General features: G+C 36.2%; 2 protein-coding genes and 2 non-coding genes across 4 annotated transcripts in view; 1 reads left to right on the forward strand and 3 right to left on the reverse strand.

The window, feature by feature from the left end:
* The window catches only part of LOC106658084 (cadherin-89D), a 27142-nt gene extending 15838 nt beyond the window's left edge, over positions 1-11304 (reverse strand). The window contains exons 1-8 of the mRNA XM_023459709.1: positions 11275-11304; positions 10105-10150; positions 5792-5949; positions 5510-5668; positions 4092-4200; positions 3630-3832; positions 3427-3555; positions 2648-3349 (exon numbers count right to left, since the gene is read on the reverse strand). Coding sequence (XP_023315477.1) covers positions 2648-3349; positions 3427-3555; positions 3630-3832; positions 4092-4200; positions 5510-5668; positions 5792-5949; positions 10105-10150; positions 11275-11304 — 1536 coding nt within the window. The remainder of the gene's footprint in view (positions 1-2647; positions 3350-3426; positions 3556-3629; positions 3833-4091; positions 4201-5509; positions 5669-5791; positions 5950-10104; positions 10151-11274) is intronic.
* On the forward strand, positions 11298-13132 carry LOC111693829 (gastrula zinc finger protein XlCGF57.1-like). The gene is made up of 3 exons (XM_023459646.1): positions 11298-11383; positions 11456-11570; positions 11638-13132. The coding sequence occupies exons 1-3, from the start codon at positions 11349-11351 to the stop codon at positions 12967-12969; spliced, it is 1482 nt and encodes a 493-aa protein (XP_023315414.1). The 5' UTR covers positions 11298-11348; the 3' UTR covers positions 12970-13132.
* Positions 13133-13961: 829 nt separating this feature from the next.
* On the reverse strand, positions 13962-14034 carry Trnav-uac. The gene has a single exon. It is a non-coding gene; the product is annotated as a tRNA-Val (tRNA).
* Positions 14035-16850: 2816 nt separating this feature from the next.
* Positions 16851-16923, reverse strand: Trnav-uac. Its single transcript has one exon. It is a non-coding gene; the product is annotated as a tRNA-Val (tRNA).
* Between the last annotated feature and the right edge of the window lie 1857 nt (positions 16924-18780).

Raw genomic sequence — 18780 nt, forward strand, 5'->3', positions numbered from 1 at the left:
ACTGCATTTTGGTGGTAGATCAAACTTGATTTGTGCGCAAATTTTTTCTCGCAAATATTACATGCATAATCTTTGCGACTTTCGTGGATAGTTTTTTGGTGGAAAATCAAATCCGGTTACCGTGTAAATTTCTTCTCACCCTTGTCACGTGCGAAATCTTTTCCACCTTCGTGATATGTTCTTTGGTGTAGGAGCAAATGATGTTTTCGTCCAAATTTCTTCTGGCATTTGTCACACGCGTAATCTTTGCGATTTTCATGGACTACTTTTTGGTGTAAAAGCAAATTCTGTTTATGTCCAAATTTCTTCTCACAATTGTCGCACGCAAAATCTCTGCGACCGTCGTGAACTGTTCTTTGGTGCCTGATCAATTCTCTTCTACTGCCAAATTTTTTCTCGCATTTGTCGCATGCGTAATCTTTTAAATTTTCGTGGAATTTTCTCATGTGTAGGAGCAAATGACATTTATGTCCGAATTTTTTCTCGCACTTGTCACATACGTGATCTTTACGACCATCATGGACTGTCTTTTGGTGTTTGATCAAATTGCTTTGATCCCCAAATTTCTTTTCGCATTTATCACATGCGTAATCTTTACGACCCTCGTGAACTGTTTTTTGGTGGGAGAGCAGAAGCCATTTATATCCAAATTTCTTTTTGCATTTGTCACATGCGAAATTTTTTCGACCTTCGTGAACTGTTTTTTGATGTCTTTTCAAATTTCTTGAGTCCCCAAATTTCTTCACACAATTATCGCATGCGTAATCTTTGCGGCCGTCGTGTATGGCCCTCTGGTGCAAAAGTAAATACTCTTTTCGCCCAAATTTTTTTTCGCAGTTGTCACAAGCGTAATCTTTACAACCCTCATGCATTGCCATTTGGTGTGAGAGCAAATGCGATTTACGTGTAAATTTCTTCTCACATTCATCGCATGCGAAATCTTTGCGACCTTTCTGCACTGTCTTTATGGGCGAGAGCAAACTCGATTTATTTCTAAATTTGTTTTCGCAATCGTCAAATGAGTAATCTTTAAAGACATTGAAGGCGAATTCTTTCCGATTATCGTGTACTGTCTTCAGGTGAACTAGTAAATTTCTTTTGTGCCTAATTTTCTCCCCGGATTTGTCGCATGCGAAATCTTTGTGATCATCGTGTACCTGCTTTATATGCAAGAGCAAACTCCGTTTATTTCCAAATCTCTTTGCACACTTTTCACATAAGTAATCTTTGAAAACTTCGTGAAATATTTTGTTGTGCTTGAGTAAAGTTGATTTATTTTCAAATTTCTTTTCGCACTTGTTGCACATTAAATTTTCACGATCTTTATGTACTAATTTTTTGTGCGTCAATAAACTTAATTTTTTCACAAATTTTTTCTCGCACTTGTCGCATGCAAAATCTTGGCGACCCTTGTGTACTAATATTTGATGTCTACTCAAATGACTTCGAAACCCAAATTTCTTTTCGCACTTGTCGCATGAATAATCTTTTCGTTCATTTTGAATTGTGTCGCGGTGTGCTATCATGCTTGATTCTAGTGTAAATGTCTCTTGATAAATATCACTAACGTACTTTTTGTCGTCTGAAACAACAACGTCTTGTTCACTTGAATTATTTTCCGAGGCATCAACTTCGGACTCTTTATTATTTTTATCCATGCTGGTGCCTAAATTAAACGTTGAATCCTTATTTTCAGTGCCACGAAAATTAAATGAGTAAAATGTATTCTGTTGGTATAATTGCTTGCTTCGTTGAGAAAGACAACATTTAAACTAAGTAGTTTTAACTAGTAGTTTTAATTATAAACATGATTAATGTTTCGAAGGACGATGTCAAAATTGTTTCTGATCATATTGATTACAATGAAGTTACCGATTCATCTATTTCTACTTACAATATTTAAAACAATTAAAAATCATTACTCGGCAACGATTCCTTCGAGGAATCCACATAAATAATAAAGCATTTTGTAATGTTCATCAGTGAAATCGACATTTTGCTGCGAAATTCTTTTATAAAATAGTAAATACAGGATTAATAATACTCACAGATGACTTATACAATTAAAAAATAATTTTTTCTCTGAACTGAACATTTTTAAACATGAAACTAATGAAATCAGAAAATTAAAAATAAACTTTTGTATAATCTATCATAGAAGGTGAATGGTATTAAAGTGCTATGGTACTTACATTTTGCATAAATAAACGTGCATCGCGCTATAGCACGAATTTAAAACATATTTTTAGTAATCTTTTTGTTAAATAGTTGAATAAAAAAATGATCTAGATACTTATTGATGCTCAAATTTTAAATTAATTGAGATTTATGAGCGTATAGAATATTTTTTCAAGCGCAATCATCGATTTATTATATTCTAGTCTAGAATTGGACAGTGGTTAACAATTGGCACATTTGTCTTGATCTAAGTATTTCATTGATCATGGATATTTGAAATTGGTATATTAATTAGTTTAAGGCTGTAGGCTCAGTTCATTTCGAATATATGTGCATAACTGTTGCATCAATAAAATCACTACGAAATATGAACGAAGTTAAACTTTAAACTACACTTGCGAGACATTTACTGTTATTCCTAGATGAGATCTTGCGTAAATATTCAAGGTACGGATTACTGAGCGCTCACCTGGCCAACGATGGTGCCGACTTTGAAGTCGCTCCTGGCCACGATCTCCATCAGGTTGTTGGGCACGAAGACGGGATTGTTGTCGTTGGCGTCGAGCAGGGTCACCTCGACGTTGACCGAGGACGAGCCGTTGGAGCGCTTGACCACGCTCGGCCTCCTCTCCACCGCCAGCACCTTCATCTGCAGAAACGACTTCTTCTCGCGATCGAGCACGCTCTGGTCCTGCACGGTCAGCCAGCCCGTGCGCGGATCGACGGCGAAGGCGCCCGCGGGGTCGCGCAGCTCATACGCGAACTCGCCGTTCTCGCCCTGGTCGCGATCGTAGGCCACGACCTGCAGCACGCTGAAGCCGTTGGGCAGATTCTCGACGATCGAGATGTTGTAGAAGTCGACCTCGAACTCGGGCAGATTGTCGTTGAGATCGAGCAGCTCCACCTCGACCCGGGCGAACGCGAGCTTGGCCGGATTGTCGATCTGCACGGCGCGTATCTGCAGCACGAACGTGTTGGCCGGCAGATTGCGCTCGGCGTCGAGGTCGATGGCGCGCTCCAGGAACAGCGAGCCGTTGCGCGGGTCCAGGTGAAAGGTGCCCGCGTCGTTGCCCGATATGATATCGTAGCGCATCGGCACGTCGATCTCGCGGTCCTGGTCGATGGCGCGAATCGGCGTGGCGAAGTCCACTTCCTTGTGGATCGAGCGGCTCTGCGTGGGGCGCGGGTGAGATACAAAATTTTTTGTTATATGAAAATTTTATGAAAAAATCGAGACTGTATACTCACGGGTACTGGATAGAACTCGTAAATTTGCGTGCGATATATGTCTTGGGTGAATTTGGGATCCAAATCATCGTTATCGACGACCGTTATCGTGATCGTTGTGTTCGAGCTTTTGGCTGGACTTCCTCGATCCTGAAAACCATCACAGAGCATTTATATAGTACTACTATTTATGATACTATTTTTTTTTTTTTTATAAAAATTACATTTGCACTGATGAGCAAGTTGTACTCTCGATCGCCCGCGTCGTAATCCACGGGCTTTTTCAGCACCAGTGCAGTTCTGTGGCCCGATTCCAGGGCGAATTTCCCGTCCTCGTTGCCCTTGATTATGGCGTAGTGCACGTCGCTGTTGGGCGTGCCGGGCTTGTCCTTGTCGAACGCGTGAATCCCGCGAAATATCGTGAGACCTATTTTACGGATAGAAAATTGTGCAGATTTTTAATTGTAATCGAAGTAAAAAAAAAAAAAAAAAAAACAATTTGTCGCACGCGGGAATTTTCAATCGAGTCTCAGCTCGAAGAGCTAACTCAAATTAATCGCTATTATATATAGCACCGCGGATATATATCTCGAGTCAAGTTCGAGCCTTGAGCTCGGGTGGGATTAAGCTCGACTCGCTATATATAGACGATCAAGAAAATGAATGGCGGCGGAGCGCGCACATACCTGCAGGTGAGAGTTCATCCACGGTGACGTGATAAGGAGCGTCGACAAATTGCGGAGCGTGATCGTTCACATCCTCGACGTAGACCGTCACGGACAAGTGCGACGAGACCTGTGATACATGTGTGCGTGTGGAAAAAAAAAGAAGAACGGTTGAAAGTACAGAGGAAAGTAAGGTTGGTAGCAAATTTATTTACTCATTCGGACAATTGATTCGCAAAGAAAACTTCTGGCGCGCGCGCGTGTATTTATTTTCCGCGAGTGCAAAAGTTTTTTAGTGAATTTTTTTGCCTCCCCCTTCTCCAGTACGAAGTTTACCCCTTTGTCCGCGCCCATCCTCCTTTCTCCGCGGTCGAAGCTGTAGTTTTAAAGAGCTCTATTTTATCTCGGATAAGTGCGTTTTTTTTCTCGCGCTATCCTCGCTCGGCTCGTCTTATCTCACTTTTCGCTCTTTTTTACTGTAATGCGCCGCTTATATCCCCCGACGAAAATTTCTCTTTCAGCAGCAGCAGCAGCAGCAGCTCTCGCTCTATCTTGGCTTTTCTACGACTTTATTACCTCTATTATTTTCTTATCTTATTATATTTTTTTTTTTTTTTTATTCAAGCCTCGGCATCGAGAATCAATTGATCTGAATACAAAAGTTTTTCGGTTTCTTTTGTGTTACTTTTACGCGTTTGATATATAGACGCATCGAGCGCGGACAAAGTCGAGTAAAGTTTTGCTCTCGCGATCGCGCGAGCACAGTAAATTGGAAAACAAATTCGAATGATCGAGTTACATCGTTCAGTTGTGCAACGACAACGAAGAGGACGTAACGCTAATGAATTCAATGAACTTTGACTAGTTTTATCTGCCGTATCAATCGCGATAAAATAAAAAGGAAGGACCATACCAACGTACCGCACGCACACGGCACAGCGTGTGCACTTTGAGCCGTGCACACAGAGAGAAAGTAATACAATAAATAAGCCTTATAATATAAAGCCGGGGCTGAAAATCAGTGGACGCGGCAAGGGCACGTCCTCCCGCGCTCGTTACACGCTAGAAAGCTTCGAGGATTTAATTAATGAACCGCAGCGACAGTGGCAGTGGCAGTAGCGTTGCACGAGCTTCGTGTCTGCGACGCAATACGTATATAGATATATATAATAGGGAGCCTGAGCTATATAGTATCTGCGCTTTAGCCTCGCCGTTATATTATTATCGAAAAAGGGCCGCTGCTGCGCGAGGCCACGTTATTAGTTTTGAGTTTGAGTTTCACGGGAGTCGCTTTTATGCTGCAGCCTCCGGCTGAACGACGCGACGACGGCGGAGAATCGGAAAAGCGACTCTACTACTACTGCTGCTGTTACACAGAGCATCTGCGCTGCGATGTGTATTATATATATATATAATTTTGGGTAGGGAAAATACTTTACCAGAGAGTTGGCACCGTCCGCGTGATCGCAGGCCAGACGAAACTTGAGGAGATTTCGCGGGGCATCGGCATCCACGACGTCCTCGAGCGATTTCGCCAGCACGATCGATACGTGCGTCTTGTTCACTTCTCGCCAGCCGAAGTATCTCGAGTCTTCTTCCTGTATGCATTTTTTTTTTTTCGAGTCATTGTTGTTGTTGTTGTTGTTGTTAATTAGACAAAGTGACACACATGCTCACAAAGTGTGTACGCGCGCGACTAGTAATTTTTAAATTGCCCTTACTTTGTCGACGGCCATGATCGCAAGGTGACTCCTCGGATGGACTTCCAGGGTCACGATGTCCGATCCTATTCGCACGTTCTCCGCTACCCTGACGAACTTGAGATACTCTCCGGCGGGATAGAATTGACATCCTTTGAACAAATGAAAGGAGAGAAGAGCTATTAGTTAGGTAAATCTTATTTTTTCTTTCTTTCTTTCTTTCTTTTTCTCTGAAAAGTAAATAGATGTCCAGTGCTTCAAGATACACGCCCATTGATTGATATATTTTTATTATGTCTTAGTTGTTTCAAAATATTCAAATTGGGTTTTAATTACTTTCAACAAGACAATACCACTTTAAGCCACTAGATGACAAGCACCTTTTAATCTGTAAATCTGCAAGTGGTTAAGTTGAAATAACTGTATAAATCAAAGCACAATTTTAAAAAAATCATTAAAACTTCTGTTCCCGATTGTCAATTCATTTGATTTTTACGTTTCTCGTCAGCCGCGCTGCCGAGTCGTGAGCGATGTCGGTGAGCGCTGGTGTTCGACGCTGATGCGTCAAAAGGAACACGCGGGGTGATTTGTATTATGAAAAATTTCGCTCGATTGGCTACAGAGACGTTTGTATTTCGATAGGCTACGGGAGCATCTTCAAATGCAGGTGACTAAGCAACCGATTGTTTTGTCTTTTATCTGGTTTTTTCTAGTTTTAAGTGGATTCTTCAGATTACCTTCGACGAGCAAACACATGATATTTGTTCTTGTTTGATCCAATAAATAATGTTTTTTACCAACGACTTTTCGCCTTTTTAATTTCTCACTCGACAATTTACAACTTTGTTCACAGTTTATAGCAACTTAAATTCAATTTATATTTCATATTTGAAATGACTAAAACAACTAGTGCGAGTGTATATAAATGGTAATTTGTACGAATTTTAAATTATAAAAAAAATTGTTATTAAATTGTTATGAAATAATGGAAAAACGTTATATACTTTGTTCATATATGACCTAACCGATTCTAATGACCCTTTCAGTTCGAAAAAACCTTCTTCGTTCTCCAAAAATTGTCCATAAAACGTTAAGCATTTCTATCCGGCATAACAGAACGTCATCTTAATTTTTTTCCTTATCTCTGTATCAAAATTCCTTTGCATCGTCACGCGGTACTACGTATATATACCGTGTCAAGTTGCTGAAATTCCCTGAGATTGCAAGAAACAGCTGTCTCGCCGAGGCAAAGTTAAATACCGACGCTAGGCTCTCGGAGTGAAAATACGGAAAAGTAGAGCAACTGGATTACTTAGCTACACGCCCTGTGTTTATTTGTATTTGTATTTGTACGTGACAGAGAATGTGAATTTTCACTGGCTAGTACACACACGCGCGCGAGCGCGTTTTACGAAGATAAAATTGAGTTTTCCTTCGAAGGAGAAGTAAAAAATAAAAGATTTGAAAAATTAAGCACGAGTATTCGGAGATACCCCGGCGAAAGTGACTCCTAAGATATAAGTAATTTTAACTCTCTCTCTCTCTCTCTCTTGCAATATAAATCAAGTTTTATGTAGCGGACATACACACATACACTCGGGCTCGGTATTACTAATTATTTGCGAAATAAACGTATAAGTGCAATAGGCGTTCGATTTTCGATTGCTCATTCGTTATAATTTCAAGATAGCCACGAAAATAGCCAATTCGTCCGTATAATCACACCTGTTGGGCAACGTGGCGCGCGATGCGATAAGGTGCGAAATGAACAATGAGAACCCGAGTTTATAGATGTTGTGCAATTATGATTTTCCAAAAAATGTAAACAGAAATATAGCGAAGTTACATACAGAATACATTCTCACGATCGCGTTGAATTTAATTTGCTGGGACGATGATGGAAAATTAGTCACGGTATGTGTACAAGGTGCGTTTGATAGAAATGATTCTTTGTACTTCTTGGCAAAATTATCGGCTTCGACGCGAATCTGGTTCATACCGGTAAGACTAAACGCCAATCGTATACTTCGTTCGGTACGAAATTTGCATTTTTCCAAATATCCCCCCCCCCCTCGCGCAAAACTCACCGATTAGAGGTATTTAAAGTGCAGTTCTCGTGTTCTACTAATGACCGCCAAGGTATCGTGCGAAAGTGTCGTTTTCTATACGTGATCCGCGGGCGCGAGCTACTGCCTATAGCTCCAAACCCATTTCAACTGAGGTGAACTGCATTAAAAAAGAAAAGTGAGTAACACGACATTACGCGATAAACACATATATCGGCATTCGTCGGCTATATATTCGACGTAATAGTGTCGAGCAACAAATGGCAATAACACGTGTCTGTATGTGTGCGACGTGTACATACAGTCGGACAACTATACCATACATACACGTGCACACACTAAAACAAGAGCTCGGAGCAGGTCGCTACATATGGGCGCGCCAATGCGCGAGAATAGATACAGTGAAAGGGGCATCGCCAGAGCAAACTGTCAATTTTTTTCTCTCTCTTTTTTTTTCTTCATTCAGCTCTCGGCACACTGCGAGCGCCGAGACTGTTTTCCTGCAGCCCAGCCTTTTCCCCGCCGTGTACGTACACACACACACAGTACACATCGGGGGCTCGAAGCAAGATTAGCACACATGTACACTATGTACAAGCGTATATATAGCTTTCTTAACGCTCCGATCGATCAGATTTAACAGTATACGTACATATACGTATATAGAATCGAGCGCGCCAAGTGTAATGAACGGTGTGCCGAGGGGTTCGCACGATTATGTATTTGGTCAGCGCGCGTTGATAATGCCGAAATCGCGAGCTGTAATACCATATGAAGTCTGTATGATTGCTTGAGATTTTCTCAACACCGATTTCGTGCACTACAGTACGCTGGTTATCGAATATCGATTTTGGCGCGGAAGAAGAATAATTTTAAAATTTAATTGAATTGAAACAGAGAGAAAAAAGAACATTTGAAAACACTTCCCACTTCGACTTATACAATTATTATGATGTCACCACTTGCAGATCTACAGATTTAAACCTACTTGCCATCTAGTGGCAGATTTTGGAGGCGGTGGAGACTTAAAGTAGTATTATTGTAATTAGTGGTTGAAAACTAGTATCAATTTTTTGAAACGGTTAAATTGTCATTATTTTAATGTTGATCTTGAGCGCGCAGCTGTGAAAATTCCCACAAAAACTACCTACAAAACTACAATGTTCTTGTAAAGAATGATGCTTTTTATATTATAGCCTTAAGTAGATTACATATTTGGGCTCATGTATACTTAATACTAAAAGCTGTGGAGGAGATTCTGTGCAACCATAGCACGTGCATGCGAGCACGAAGCTTTCCGGCATTTCGTGAAATTTTTCTCTAATTTTACGCAGAGAAATTCATCAAAGTTCAATTACAAAACAATAACTATGTGAAACAACTGAGCATATATACGAGTAAAGTATCATCTACTGAAGCTTTTTATATAAAGCAATATGCTCGCAATTAGATTTAAGCGATTAAATTTATTCTCGCTTAATTTATTTTTTGAGTTTCACTGTGTTATTAGATTTTTTTTTTCATTCAATTGCATTTTCAATTCTAAAATTTTGATGTTTTTTGGAAATACAGCTGTTTTTGAACTCCATTTCCGTATATTTTGTGTGTTAATTTTGTTTTCTTTTCTCTTTTAAGAGATTTTCAAAATTTAATAATATTTAGTACTTTGTGAAGCTATATTATTTATGAAACTCAGTAAAGAACTAAGTTAACCCATTAAAGCTGAGAGGGTACGATTTTAATATTCAACTTTTCGCTCATACCATGCCTCAATCGAAACAGAAAAAATTATGAAAGCCATTATATCTTATGTTTTTGAGGGTGTTCTTTCCTATGTTAGTGTTTAAAATTTCCTAAATTTACAATTAAAAATTAAAAATTAAAACAATTCTTAGTCTAATGCACTACGTAAAATAAAATTTAATACGCCAGGTGGCGATAAGACAAGCCATATGACAATAGGGTGATGATTTTGTATTATACATTCCATGCCAGCGATATACACAGAAATAAATCTGTTACTGTACTTAATTCATTAAAAATATGCTAAGGAATGTGCTTTTAGACGAAGCTTGTTCTTATAAATTTGTTACAAAAGTAAATCACATTTTTTCACTTATTTTGTGCGTGGCTAAATTTCCATCATGCCCAACTCTTCGCTATCATGTGTTTAAGCACGGGCGGGTGCTTGTGTGTATAATATGCAAACGCGTGCCTGTATCTACACGCGCGTGCATGGCTGATGACCTACATATTACGTTTTGTCACAGAGCGATAATAACATACACAGGATTTTCTTGCACTCGTAATAGCGCTAAATTCATTGCAATCAATACTGTAAACGATGCAGTCTTGATTAACTCGTGCAGGAACATAATCTCACTTATTTCTTGTTATGGTTACTTCGACCGAATGTTATTTATCTTTTCAGGAACAAGTGTTACGTATTTTGATTTTCGAATTTTAGAATCGACCGTGTTTTCAAAATTGTTATTTGTATATTTATAAAACAAAATTTTATTAAAATTATAAAAATTTACTTCTGGTTTAAAGGGTATTATTGTATCTTTATTTAAATGTATGTCATTCCCTAGGGAAGATATTTGAATAATACTATTTTTTTAAATAAACTAGTGGCAACCACAGTTGAAAAATGCTGAGCGACTGAATGGTAAATAACGAAATAGCACACGACATCATGATAATAGTTGTTTCAGCCATATAAAATTAATAATAGTAGCTTCAATGAGTATCATAATAAATCAACGTTTCAATGAGTTTTTTGTGTCAGCTAATTTGGTAAAGCCGTTAAAATTATTATTGGTATAATTGGAAGTAGAACACAAAAATAGGGCGTATTTTTTAGTTTGATGTTCCCTACATGTACATTAGTATAGGTATATATGAATACAGGTTTTCGTAATTCGCACGTACGAAATAGATTTCACTTATCGATGTTTTGTGCTCAGCGTTTATTGACAACCTTGCGACCAAAGGAATTTGCACATGGCATGCCAACACATATAGAGGTGTATGTACGCATTAAGCTGGCCCGGTGTGCCCACATGACAATATATATAGATGTATATTTGACTACATGACTAACCATGCATATTTAGATGTAAAATATTCGCTCGTTGTGTAAAAATGGTAAATGATATAGATGCGACTGTAGTCACGTATTTGGCGTTAGTGTAATATAAAAATGTATATAAACCCTTCATTCGCTCACGTTAACTTTGTTTCATATTTTGCGATTCATGAAGTGTTCAATAATTTATAATTTCTTTGTAATAAGATACAATTCAAAGAAAATGGCTAATTGTTTATTACGAGATCAATAGTATAATTTCTCCAATAATAAATGATAAGTTTAGAGTGTCTCTGTTGACATAAATTTTCTCAAACTTTCATTCCACGATTTGTAAATATTATTACACTTATGATACCTAGCTCGATGTGTAACATCATTACAAAACAATTAGTCGTTGATCAAGTTCCGAGTGATAAACATGGACTTCAGTGATGTATATAACTCTGATGTCAGGTAATTTTTGTTTCGTGAGAATGAAATTTAAAAAAAATGGCATAATACTTTATATTATTGGGAATATTGCAGAGTGAAGAAGGAACCAGATGATGTTTCCCCAATTAAAAAGGAAGATTATAAGATAATTGACAATGCATGCGATGCTAAAAATGACGAATTCTCGAGTTTTTGTCGAGAAAATTTAGTAAGTGTTGATGTGGGACTGTTTAGTCAATATTTTGATCAAGTATTTTTACTAATCTCATTTCCAGATTTATGGGCTTCGTGAAAATGATGAAAATTCTGGACCTAATAACGATTTGGAAATAGAATTCGAATGTAAGGACGAGAAGCTCGGCATTAACTTATTAGTAGTCAAGAAAATCGAGGACGATTATCCAGATCAATGGCAGCATATGAAAAATGGTTGCGATTATCAGACTCAAAAGAAAATTAAAGAAGAAATTGTCGACGAAGTAAAAGAGGAATTGAATTTGGATGGTGAACTCAGTGATGCATTTGATGCAAATGAAAAAACATTTGCTCAAAATAGTCAACGCAAAACCCAAACGGATAAGGCACGCAATCGTACCAAATATCCATGTAATATATGCGGTAAAAAATTTGCACGAAAAAATTATCTCAAGGTCCACATCGATTCAGTACATAATGGTGTTAAACATGCGTGTGGTGTATGTGGGAAGACGTTCACACGAAAAGGAAATCTCAAAATTCACATCGATGCGATGCATAATGGTATGGCACCTACTTGCGAAGTATGCGGGAAGAAATTCTTAACTGAAGCTGCACTCAAGATTCACATCGATGCACACAATGGTGTTAAACATCCATGTAATATATGCGGTCAAAAATTTTCACGAAAAGGTAATCTCAAGGTCCACATCGATGGAGTTCATAATGGTTTTAAGCATGCGTGTGGTCTATGTGGAAAGACATTCATACAAAAAAGAGATCTCAAGATTCACATCGATGCAATTCATAATGGTATTAAACATGAGTGTGGTATATGTGGCAAGACATACGCACAAAAAGGTCATCTCAAAATTCACATCGATGCGATGCATAAAGGTATCGCACGTACTTGCGAAATGTGCGGAAAGAAATTCTCAACCAAGGCTAAACTCAAGATCCACACCGATGGAGTACATAATGGTGTTAAACATGCGTGTGGTATATGTGAAAAGACATTCACACGAAAAGGAGATCTCAAAATTCACATCGATGCGATGCATAATGGTATGGCATCTACTTGCGAAGTGTGCGGAAAGAAATTTCAAACGAAGAATAAACTCAGGATCCATATCGATGCAGTACATAATGGTGTTAAACATGCGTGTAGTATATGTGAAAAGACATTCACACTAAAAGGAGATCTCAAGAGGCATATCGAGGGACATAATGGTGTTAAACATACGTGTGTTACGTGTGGAAAGACATTCACACTAAAGGGTAATCTTAAAAAACACATGAATTTGATGCATAATAAAACCACTTATTGTAGTAAGTGCGGCAAGACATTTTCTCAAAAGGATCGTCTTATAACTCACATTAAAACGCAGCATGAAGACATTGATCACGCTTAGGTTTTATGCGGAAAAAAATTTAAACATAGAAAATATTTATGCAGACACGTCAAAAGTGTGCATGAAGGCAATACCCAAGCACGAGATCAATATAAAAGATCTTAAAACGTACCTATCAATACCGCGCAAAATGATGAAACATCGAAATAAATAAATAAATTAACATATCATAAATTAACATGTATTTATTTATTAGCATATAATAAATAAACATATCATAAATTTTTTCTCAGTAGTGATAATCAAAACACGACATATAATTGTCATCGGTACAATGTTAACTGAAACACGACATAATTATACTATATCTCAAACATGTTACGCTCAGTATAGTGGTACTCAAAACACGACACATAATATACTTGTCATAAGTACAATGTTAAATACCGATACACAAGTAAGACCGATCGCAAACAAAAATTACTTTTTTTCGAAGTGGAGAAGTCGCGACGTGCAAAACTCAAAATTGCATAAAAAGGCATTTTTTGTATATTAGGATATATGGATGACGCTAAAAAAGTATACAGCACTCCATCAGTACCGAAACAATGCTATGTAAAATTTTCAGATCGATTGGTTTATCCCTGCATGAGTTATCGCAGTTAGAGTAAAACATCGAAAATGAGCAATATCGAATGTGTACGACTTTGCTACGCTCAGCATCAATAATTATCTTCAAAAATAATAGAGAGTGAAATTATCAATTGATAATATATGCAGATGTCATCTCAGTACCATACCGATTAGCCCTTCAACCTTTAAACTTTTTTAAAATTTTACGTAAAAATCGTATTAATAAATCAAAATTTTAAAAATATTTTTTCCTGAATAAATAGTGTTATTTTTGTACCTTTTATAATATTATGTATTGTATCATGTTTCATTGACAGAAAATTGTAATAATTAAAAAAATTGTAATAAAAATATGAATTATAAATCGATATATAAAAATATGTATAATGTTTGAAAAATTGCTGTAATTTTCAAAAACGTGATTTCGGCCAGGATCGAACTGGCGACCTTCTGCGTGTAAAGCAGACGTGATAACCACTACACCACGAAACCCACTTGTAGAATTACTTTGTTAAGACCGATCGAGTTTTTGAATCGATATTCCAAAAAAAATCTAAAAAATTACTGAAATCTTCAAAAATGTGACTTATTTCCTACAGGATCGAGCTGGCGACCTCGTGCGTGTAAAGCAGACATGATTTGTTTAATTTTTTGAAACGTGTATGATTATTTGAGAGTAGCTTGCAGTTGCTGACTCGTTTGAGATATTTGCTGTGTACTGTTTATTTCTATATTTTATAAATCTTCAAGTGGCAAAGTTAAAATAATTGTATGCGAAAAATTATTCAAAAAAAAATTGAAATTAATGAATTGTTTGAAAAAAATCGTGCTTGAATTGCATTCGATATATATATGCACAAGCTTTCCAAGCAATTCATAAAAAAGCAATGGTAATTAATTCTAGCCTTTCTCACTAGATGGCGAGTACCTTCATTTGTAAATCTGCAAGCGGCAAAGTGAAAATGACTGTATAAGTATATGCAAGTTGCTGCTGGCTGATCAACTATGTTGAGTTCATATAATTGAGGAGTCTTGGAGTCTTAGGCTTAGGGTCTGAGGTTATCTATTTCAAGAGGTTGTCCAGATTTTTTGTTTAATACTATGAGTTTCGCCTTTTCCCAAGCTTCAGGGTAGTAGCCATTGTTGAGGCAATTATTGAAATATAGTGTAGTTTTTAATGTAATGATTGTTTAATTTTTTAATTACGGCATTGGTATTTCATCCCATCCAGCAGAAGTTTTATTTCTCATTATCCGTATTCTTTTCTTAACTGTATGTACATTAGTAAATAGGTACTTGGCTGTATCGCGGGGGAGAGTAGGGCTGGTAGCCCTATTATTATTGTTATAGGTCGTTAATGGAGGTAGTACAATTAATTCATCGTATTTTTCGTGAAATTTTTTAGTTATTAATGTTTCTACTGGTGATTTAAAGTCAATGTCTTAGGAGTTGATTTTATGAAAAAATTCACCTATCACATGATTTATTAACTCATTAAGTCCCAAGAGGACGTTTTTTCAACCCTTTATTCGTCCACTGTATTTTTGGTAAAAATGGGGTCAAAAAATATGCGAGGAACTATTTCTAATGTGAAATTTAATGTTCTTTCAGAATTTGATCTCAGATTTTCAAAAAAATGATCAGGTCAAAAGTTAATCTTGATTTTATAAAAAAAAAACGTGATTTTGAAAAAAAAATTTTTTTATTTTTTGAATTTCCAAATAGAAACCATTTGAAATCTCAAGAGTTTCGTGCAATTATCGCGTCCTCGATATCTAAACTGAAAGTTAGTGGGGTACCGATTAAAAAAATCAATGTTCAAACACAAAAAATGGCGTGCGAAACTCGCAAAATTGAATGAAAACCTATAGTATTTTTACTCAAAAACGAAGGACTTGAGAAAAAAGTGTATTTTTTAACTTTATTTTCTTCAATCTAAACCCCACTAACTATTAGTTTTGGTATTGAGGACGCGATATTTGCACGAAACCCCTAAGATTTCTAATGGTTTTCATTTGGAAATTCGAAAAATAAAAACAATTTTTCTTTAAAAATCATGTTTTTTTGGGTAAAATCAAGTGTAACTTTTGACCTGATTTTTTTTTCATAAATCTGAGGTCAGATTCTGAAAGGGCATTAAATTTTACATTAGAATTAGTTACTCGCATATTTTTTTGACCCCATTTACACCAAAAATACAGTGGCCGAATAAAGTGTTAAAAAAACGTCCTCTTGGGACTTAATGGGTTAATAAGGGGTCAGCAATGGTAAAATCGTTATTCTCGTTCGCGGTCAGAGTATCTTTATTTATTTTGCATGTGTCTAATAAGTTAGCATGTTATTTTTTCTAATAATTAGATTATTTATCTCATCATTATTATTTTTTCTTTTAAATAATTCATTAAGTTTTGGGAAAAAATTAGCTGATTCCTTATAGTTTATACTTTTGATGAGATCTGCCCAGTTATCATTTGCTTCTTTACTAAACTCGTGGTAGAGTTTTTGTTTGACACTTTTCATATTTTTTTTTAGGAATTTTTAAAGCTCAACTGATATTGGGTCTTTTTTATTACACACTCTATGTATTTTAGATTGTAGGCTATGCTTCTCTTTGTAGAGTTGCACAATTTTTTTATTTAATAGCGTATCATTATGATTTTTAATCGAAAAAGTAGGTGTCGATGCTTGTATTGCATCAAATATTTATGCTTATAGCTTATTTATGTAAGAATCTATTTCAGTGTTGTTAAGATTTTCATTGTCAGGGATAGTGATTTTGTTTTTTTCAAGACTTTGATTAAATTTTTTCATACTTGTTTTTTTCTAAAGTTGACCCTGAGTCACTATCTTTAGAATTAATTTCGTGGAAGAAATTTCCTATAATGTTATTTATTTATAAGTACTGGTTCGAAAACTATGTAGTCGTTGCTTTCATTTTTTGTTAATTTTTTTTAATTTATTTTGCAAAGATATTTATGTGTTTATTGAAGCAGTGATTTTTTTAAAGTTCGAGTTTATTGGACAAATATTATGTTATACAGTTATTAAACATGAACAAAAATAACATCATTGATTTAGTCAGACAGAATGGTCCCTTAGGACACTCGCTATCATACATTTTGTTTTTATAATATAGAATAAAATAGAAGAGTTTTACACTACCTGTGTTTTGGTTTTTCTTAGAAAGATTGAAGCAGTGATAACCGCTACACCCCGAAACTCAATCAGAGCAGTTTCACATCAGACCGACCTAATTTTTAAATTAATATTAAAAAAAAAAAAAAAAATGACTGAAATCTTCAAAAATGTGATTTCGGCCAGGATCGAACTGGCGACCTTCTGCGTGTAAAGCAGACGTGATAACCGCTACACCACGAAACCCAATTGGTGGAGTGAGTCGTAAAAACCGTTGCAACTTTTGAACTGTTTCCAGGCTGGAAAAGAGATTTGCTTTCTCACCTGAAGTTATGTGTGGTAAGGTGATAAGTGTAATCAGCAGACTCGCGATGACTACAGCTTGAGGTTCTTTTCTCTCTGCCCTCAGCATATTGAATCTTCTGCTCCGTTATCGGAAGGCATATCTGTAATTACATTTTTTTCTATTTAGTATACGGTACTGATGTATCATATTTAATTCAAGAAATCTTGCTTATTATTTTGAAAAATATTAAATCAAAAGATTTATCGTTATAAATGAAATAATGGGCAATGTAAATAATTTATAAAAAAAATAGTTGTAATAACTTGTTATATTCAAAACTATTAATTTAATCTATTATTTAAGCACCTACAAAATAATCATTTGTTCTACCACAAATTACAATTTTTTTTTTAAATTAAATTTCGTGAACCTTGAACTTAGCTATTTGCAGCTCATGTATATCGATGCATTATACCACGATTAGCAGTGCATGTATTTGTGAAGCTATACCTAAACTTTCAGTTTACATTTCTTCTATACAGGCAGACTGCATCGTGCATTACCCTATAATTTGCATATTCAATATCAGATGCACCTACATAAATGAATGTTTGGCTGCAACACATGAAACGCTCCTTTGTAAAGGCTTCTGATGGATGAAAGAGAGAGCCATGGCTTGGCTTCTTTCTGATTACATATCAATTACTTATGACACTGAGATTCAATGAAGTTTAAAATGATAATGCTATGTTTATCTATGCGTTCGATCGATTTTTTCGTAAGCGTAGCAAAAACGTATCTTGTAAGCCACTGAATCAAGATGTACGTCTGTAAATAGGTGAACTATACGTTGCTTTGTTTATCGTACCATATATGATGAGGCTATTTGGAAAACATACAACATCATGAACTTAATGTATTTCCATTACGTTTTTGAGATAAGACGTTGCCAATGTTTCATTCAACGTTACTTTCTAATTATTATTATATTATTTTATTTCCTCCTTTTTTTCGTGTCAAAATTTAAAATTCATTTTTTTTGCCGTCGGTGACGTAAGCAGTATAATTTATGGAAAATGATTTATTTTTCGATATCAAACATTCGATAAGATCCATAATAAAAATAGCATTTAAAGTATTTTTAAAATAATTTATCATTCTAATAAAGATTCAAGTTAAGTACATAACTACTCTTGAAAAAAGCATTGCATTAAAATGTTGTTAAATTGCATGTAGCAATGTTCAATAAGAAGTTAATTAATGCACTCAAGATTGATAATTACGGGCTCTTACGCGATATATAGCGGAGCTGTCGTTTAATTTAGCGAGAAAATGCGTTTTACGTAAAATTTGTTAGAGCTCGCATCGATACAGGTATACGCGCGTCGAGTCCTCCAGTTAGCAGTCGCGAAGATGTTTACCCCGAGATCGCGCGGGTAGCTGAATTGAGCAAATGAATTATCACAACAGAGCGCACGAGCGAGTCGAGAGATAGAGAGCTGTATATAATGGCTCAATCGAACCATCGCTATACTTAGCACTGAAATATATAGTCACAGGCAAGCGATCGAATTGGTGCTTGAACAAGGCGATGTTTTTCCGATGCGTAAGGATTGAGTCCTTTGAATATTTTATATGAGAAATTTTATATATTATGAGATATGAATAGGCGCAACGTCAAACATTTTCTTTTTTTTTACTGTAAAAAGTCGGGTAAATTATCAGATAAACGTACTTTCAATTGGTTTTTGCTTCCTCATAAAGGAAGTTATGTGATAGGCTTGAAAATGAGATTTGGAACCAGACCTCGTAGTTTG

Source organism: Trichogramma pretiosum, unplaced genomic scaffold, assembly GCF_000599845.2.
Source record: "Trichogramma pretiosum strain Unisexual culture from Peru unplaced genomic scaffold, Tpre_2.0 scaffold127, whole genome shotgun sequence".
NCBI lineage: Eukaryota > Metazoa > Arthropoda > Insecta > Hymenoptera > Trichogrammatidae > Trichogramma > Trichogramma pretiosum.